Source organism: Oncorhynchus clarkii, chromosome 23 (assembly GCF_045791955.1).
Source record: "Oncorhynchus clarkii lewisi isolate Uvic-CL-2024 chromosome 23, UVic_Ocla_1.0, whole genome shotgun sequence".
Lineage (NCBI taxonomy): Eukaryota > Metazoa > Chordata > Actinopteri > Salmoniformes > Salmonidae > Oncorhynchus > Oncorhynchus clarkii.
The window spans coordinates 62,664,408-62,671,199 of NC_092169.1; the positions used below are offsets into that span (position 1 = coordinate 62,664,408).

Genomic DNA, 6,792 nt, shown 5'->3' on the forward strand with positions numbered 1-6,792 from the left:
ACAACATGGGCCACATCAGTGTCATCGCTCCTGCTGGAGGTGGAAGTAGATAGATATAGTGTAGCCAATATCAGGCCAGGGTGAAAGCTAAAGCACATTCATTGTAGAGGTTTTCGCCGAAAATGTACAACTATGGCATTAATATCGGTCTAAAGAGACATTTATGTCTAAATAAATAAATAACACTATTAGTAGAACGGAATGATTCTGAACACTCCCACGTCCCAACTTCGACAGACACGTTTCAAATGATCACTGACATTTCTAGACAAAAACATAAATCCGCTAACTGAGAATCAGGATGACTGACTGAACCGAATCCGTTTGTCTCCACTCGACTCTCAACTGCGCTCCAAACGTCATCAATTTAGGCACCCGGCGTACGCGTATAACCTCTCCCGTCGCGGGCTGAACCACCTGGTTTTCTGAATGAAACCGTAGCTCGCCTCGCGCTATAAATAGAACGGACGGGGCTTGACGTCACCATGGAAGCCGCATCACGTCGTTTTGTTCCGTGCTGTTGTGGCTGCAGATTATTTTTTTCCCGAAGCGCTTTCGGATGGGGACGGACGGAGTACTTCTGAAGGCAGCCCGAACAATCAAGCTAGATACATAGTAGTGGTTATTGTTACATTGGGAGAAAAGGATTAACGTTCAACAAGCTGGGGCGCGATACCAGTTACGAAATGATCTTGCAGTATTTGCCTAGCTAGCGGCGAGCGATTCTTATTTGTACAGGAGCCATCGAGCTACCTGCAATTATTGAATCGCACTCTGAACTCCTGCCTGTAGTTTTGGTTGACCAGATCACACTCACTCAGCCCTAGAGAACGGTAGGTGCTTCTGTTATGACATCTTGGCCAACTGGAACGAAGACTAGGGTGTCGTCCTCTCTGTTACTTCACTACAGAGCTGTGCCTGGCACTTACACGGTAGTTGAGTCGAGAGGCACTTTAACTCATTTTAATGTGGATACAAATTATATCATGCAAGGACATCGTTCTTGTTACATTATTTGATTGATTTCATTATTTGAGTCCCAGGTTAGTGTCAATTTCGAGTAAACTACAGCAGTCTGGTTGTGAAACACATTGTGGAGGTTTGGAAACGTTTAAAGACTTTGCACCTAAATGACATCACAGAGTGATTATGCCAAGCAGCAGACTCCCATCAACTATCTTCAGAAATTATAAACAAGTCATGTTTAATTATTTTTTAAAATTATGTAGCTAATTAGATTAGTTTATTAGTCACATGCACAGGGTCACAAATGCAATTGCAGGGTACAGTGAAATTCTTAAGTTCTGACATGATGTTACACTCAGGCCCATTTTGGGGAATATCTCGTGTCATCAAACCTCTGACGTGTTGTTACACTCCGTGCCCTCCTCTTTCAGAGTAGCATCACTGGTGCTGACTAGGCCCGTTAACTCCTCTTTCAGAGTAGCATCACTGGTGCTGACTAGGCCCGTTAACTCCTCTTTCAGAGTAGCATCACTGGTGCTGACTAGGCTCGTTTCCTCCTCTTTCAGAGTAGCATCACTGGTGCTGACTAGGCCCGTTAACTCCTCTTTCAGAGTAGCATCACTGGTGTTGACTAGGCCCGTTTCCTCCTCTTAGCTACTGAGGTCAACTGTTCTGAATGCCATGCAGTAGGACTAAATCCTACCTTTCAGCTGGCCCCTCTTTACCCGAGACCTTTCAGCTGGCCCCTCTTTACCCGAGACCTTTCAGCTGGCCCCTCTTTACCCGAGACCTTTCAGCTGGCCCCTCTTTACCCGAGACCTGTCAGCTGGCCCCTCTTTACCCGAGACCTGTCAGCTGGCCCCTCTTTACCCGAGACCTGTCGGCTGGCCCCTCTTTACCCGAGACCTGTCGGCTGGCCCCTCTTTACCCGAGACTTGTCGGCTGGCCCCTCTTTACCCGAGACCTGTCGGCTGGCCCCTCTTTACCCGAGACCTGTCGGCTGGCCCCTCTTTACCCGAGACCTGTCGGCTGGCCCCTCTTTACCCGAGACCTGTCGGCTGGCCCCTCTTTACCCGAGACCTGTCGGCTGGCCCCTCTTTACCCGAGACCTGTCGGCTGGCCCCTCTTTACCCGAGACCTGTCGGCTGGCCCCTCTTTACCCGAGACCTGTCGGCTGGCCCCTCTTTACCCGAGACCTGTCGGCTGGCCCCTCTTTACCCGAGACCTGTCGGCTGGCCCCTCTTTACCCGAGACCTTTCGGCTGGCCCCTCTTTACCCGAGACCTTTCGGCTGGCCCCTCTTCTGACCTCGGATAATACTAAACAACAAGTGTAAATTCAACAGTAGTGTAACGGCTGAAGCAAACACAAAGCTTGGTTGGTCCATAGTCCCTTCTCTGTTGAAGAGCTAAACTGATTTGTTTTGGATGCAGGGCTGCGGATTAGAGCCAGTTTCCTACTCCTCCCTCTATTCCCTGACCTCTGGATGTGTTCTGCAGTAGTGTGGTTCTAGAGCAGCAGAGTGACAGATTAGTGGACCTCAGTGTTAATACTATCCTGTCGCCATGTCATCAGTATAATCATAAGAATGTGAATAGCTGCTTATTAGAACGTGTTTCACGGTTGTTTTGAATGAACTGAGTGAAAATGAAGTCTTAATTTAAACGTGTACCTACATTATGTTGTTCATCTGCGTTGTTTAGGCGATCTACTACCGGACGTTGCATCATCATTATCCAACGTGATTGAGCCTGTTTTCTCTCCTGTCACACAGGGCCCTGAACACTAGTATGGACTACGAGAGACCCAATGTTGAGACCATTAAGTGTGTTGTGGTGGGGGACAACGCCGTAGGGAAGACACGGCTGATCTGTGCTCGGGCCTGCAACACCACTCTGAACCAGTACCAACTACTGTCCACACACGTCCCTACGGTCTGGGCTATAGACCAGTACAGAGTGTGTCAAGAGGTACAAACCTAACCCTGACCCCTGACCCCTAACCCCAACACACATCCCTACGGTCTGGGCTATAGACCAGTATAGAGTCTGTCAAGAGGTACAACCCTAACCCCTAACCCCAACACACATCCCTACGGTCTGGGCTATAGACCAGTACAGAGTCTGTCAAGAGGTACAACCCTAACCCTGACCCCTAACCCCAACACACATCCCTACAGTCTGGGCTATAGACCAGTACAGAGTCTGTCAAGAGGTATAAACCTAACCCTGACCCCTAACCCCAACACACATCCCTACGGTCTGGGCTATAGACCAATACAGTCTGTCTCTCTACACTGCAGCTGAAACAGCCCTACCTGTCATCAAACAGCCCTACCTGTCATCAAACAGCCCTACCTGTCAACAAACAGCCCTACCTGTCACCCTACCTGTCGCCCTACCTGTCACCAAACAGCCCTACCTGTCACCAAACAGCCCTACCTGTCACCAAACAGCCCTACTGTCAACAAACAGCCCTACCTAAGAAAGCCTGTCCCTTTAAGAAGGTATATGTTTTACTGATGAAAGATGTCAATAGTTTAAGAATATTTCTGTCATTATTACAACATTATATATCTTGTTTTTATGCTAGCTATCTAACATTATTAGCTACATTTTCGCCTATAATTGTTAGCTGGTTAGTCTGATGTTGCTAGCTACTTGTATTTTTGTTTCACTCATTGGATTATTTTAACAGATGGAGACTGTATCTTGTTATTTCTAAATGAATGTGCCTTATCTTAGTATTGATGCCATTGTATTCATGTTTATTATTTCCAGACCACATGGATAAATGGACAGTTAATTGGATAATCACAGCTGAGTGACATGGCACAGATCTGCAAACATTGTTAATCTCCAATCAACATTATAGAACCCTAAACTGAGGAACTGCCTCTCTAACAGGAGTACAATCTCCATAACTTCAGACTCAATCAGTGTATAAATTTAAAGGCATTACCCTCTAATTCAAGACTTACTTGATCACTCACCTGTCATCACTCACCTCCCACTTGTCATCACTCACCCCCACCTGCATTCTATGTACAGTATTTTAAATTAATCTTGTTTAAAAATCTGTATGTTTTCTAATATGTGTCTCTGTGTGACCCGCTGTAGGTGTTGGAGCGCTCCAGGGATGTGGTGGATGAGGTCAGTGTGTCTCTCAGGCTGTGGGACACCTTTGGCGATCATCATAAAGACAGACGCTTCGCATACGGAAGGTAAGCTGACACCTGGGGCTGACACCTGGGGCTGACACCTGGGGCTGAGATGCTGGGGCTGAGATGCTGGGGCTGAGATGCTGGGGCTGAGATGCTGGGGCGCTGGGGCTGGGGCTGAGGTTGGGGCTGAGGTTGGGGCTGAGGTTGGGGCTGAGGTTGGGGCTGAGGTTGGGGCTGAGGTTGGGGCTGAGGTTGGGGCTGAGGTTGGGGCTGGGGCTGAGGCTGGGGCTGAGGCTGGGGCTGAGGCTGGGGCTGAGGCTGGGGCTGGGGCTGGGGCTGAGGCTGGGGCTGAGGAGTATTTTTTTTTCTGGAATGGCTAAGGATGAGTAGGGGTGGATTGGGTACGGATGGGATGGGTAAGGGTGGGATGGATGGGTAAGGGTGGGATGGGTAAGGGTGGGATGGGTAAGGGTGGGATGGATGGGTAAGGGTGGGATGGGTAAGGGTGGGATGGGTAAGGATGTGTAAGGATGGGATGGGTAAGGATGGGTAAGGATGAGATGGGTAAGGATGGGATGAGTAAGGATGGGATGAGTACGGATGGGATGGGTACGTATGGGATGGGTACGTATGGGATGGGTACGTATGGGATGGGTACGGATGGGAGGAGTAAGGATGGGAGGAGTAAGGATGGGATGAGTAAGGATGGGTACGTATTGGATGGGTACGGATGGGCAAGGATGGGAGGAGTAAGGATGGGAGGAGTAAGGATGGGAGGAGTAAGGATGGGTAAGGATGGGATGGATGAGATGGATGGGTTGGGATGGGTTGTGTAAGGATGGGATGGATGGGTAAAGATGGGATGGATGGGTAAGGATGGGTAAGGATGGGTAAGGATGGGTAAGGATGGGTAGGGATGGGTAAGGATGGATGGGGATGGGTAGGGATGGGATGGGATGGGTAAGGATGGGATGGGTAAGGATGGGATGAGTAAGGATGTGTGAGGATGGGATGAGTAAGGATGGGATGAGTAAGGATGGGATGAGTAAGGATGGGATGGGTAAGGATGGGTAAGGATGGGATGGGTAAGGATGGGTAAGGATGGGATGGGTAAGGATGGGATGGGTAAGGATGGGATGAGTAAGGATGGGATGAGTAAGGATGGGATGTGTAAGGATGGGATGTGTAAGGATGGGATGTGTAAGGATGGGATGGGTAAGGATGGGGATGGGTAAGGATGGGGATGGGTAAGGATGGGATGAGTAAGGATGGGATGAGTAAGGATGGGATGAGTAAGGATGGGATGAGTAGGGATGGGTAAGGATGGGATGAGTAAGGATGGTTAAGGATGGGATGAGTAAGGATGGATAAGGATGGGATGAGTAAGGATTGGATGAGTAAGGATGTGATGTGTAAGGATGGGTAAGGATGGGATGGGATGGGTAAGGATGGGTAAGGATGGGATGGGTAAGGATGGAATGAGTAAATATGGGATGGGTAAGGATGGGATGGGCAAGGATGGGTAAGGATAGGATGGGTATGGATGGGTAAGGATGGGTAGGGATGGTTAAGGATGGGATGGTTAAGGATGGGTAAGGATGGGATGGGTAAGGATGGGATGGGTAAGGATGGGTAAGGATGGGTAGGGATGGGTAAGGGTGGGTAGGGATGGGTAGGGATTGGATGAGTAAGGATGTGTAAGGATGGGATGAGTAAGGATGGGATGGGTAAGGATGGGTAAGGATGGGATGGGTAAGGATGGGATGAGTAAGGATGGGATGAGTAAATATGGGATGGGTAAGGATGGGTAAGGATGGTTAAGGATGGGTAAGGATGGTTAAGGATGGATAAGGATGGATAAGGATGGGTAAGGATGGGATTGGTAAGGATGGGATGGGTAAGGATGGGTAAGGATGGATAAGGATGGGGTGAGTAAGGATGGTTAAGGATGGGATGAGTAAGGATGGGATGAGTAAGGATGGGATGAGTAAGGATGGGATGAGTAAGGATGGGATGAGTAAGGATTGGATGAGTAAGGATGTGATGTGTAAGGATGGGTAAGGATGGGGTGGGATGGGTAAGGATGGGTAAGGATGGGATGGGTAAGGATGGAATGAGTAAATATGGGATGGGTAAGGATGGGATGGGCAAGGATGGGTAATGATGGGTAAGGATGGGTAACGATGGGTAAGGGTGGGTAGGGATGGGTAGGGATTGGATGAGTAAGGATGTGTAAGGATGGGATGAGTAAGGATGGGATGGGTAAGGATGGGTAAGGATGGGATGAGTAAGGATGGGATGAGTAAATATGGGATGGGTAAGGATGGTTAAGGATGGATAAGGATGGGTAAGGATGGGATGGGTAAGGATGGGATGGGTAAGGATGGGTAAGGATGGATAAGGATGGGTAAGGATGGGGTGAGTAAGGATGGTTAAGGATGGGATGAGTAAGGATGGGATGGGTAAGGATGGGATGAGTAAGGATGGTTAAGGATGGGATGAGTAAGGATGGGATGAGTAAGGATTGGATGAGTAAGGATGTGATGTGTAAGGATGGGTAAGGATGGGGTGGGATGGGTAAGGATGGGTAAGGATGGGATGGGTAAGGATGGAATGAGTAAATATGGGATGGGTAAGGATGGGATGGGCAAGGATGGGTAAGGA

General features: G+C 48.9%; 1 protein-coding gene across 1 annotated transcript in view; it reads left to right on the forward strand.

Moving 5' to 3' along the window:
- The first annotated feature begins 512 nt into the window (after positions 1-512).
- LOC139381331 (rho-related BTB domain-containing protein 1-like) overlaps positions 513-6,792 on the forward strand; it is a 15,177-nt gene continuing 8,897 nt past the window's right edge. Inside the window, exons 1-3 of the mRNA XM_071124782.1 lie at positions 513-833; positions 2,740-2,935; positions 4,085-4,190. Coding sequence (XP_070980883.1) covers positions 2,756-2,935; positions 4,085-4,190 — 286 coding nt within the window. The 5' untranslated portion in view covers positions 513-833; positions 2,740-2,755. The remainder of the gene's footprint in view (positions 834-2,739; positions 2,936-4,084; positions 4,191-6,792) is intronic.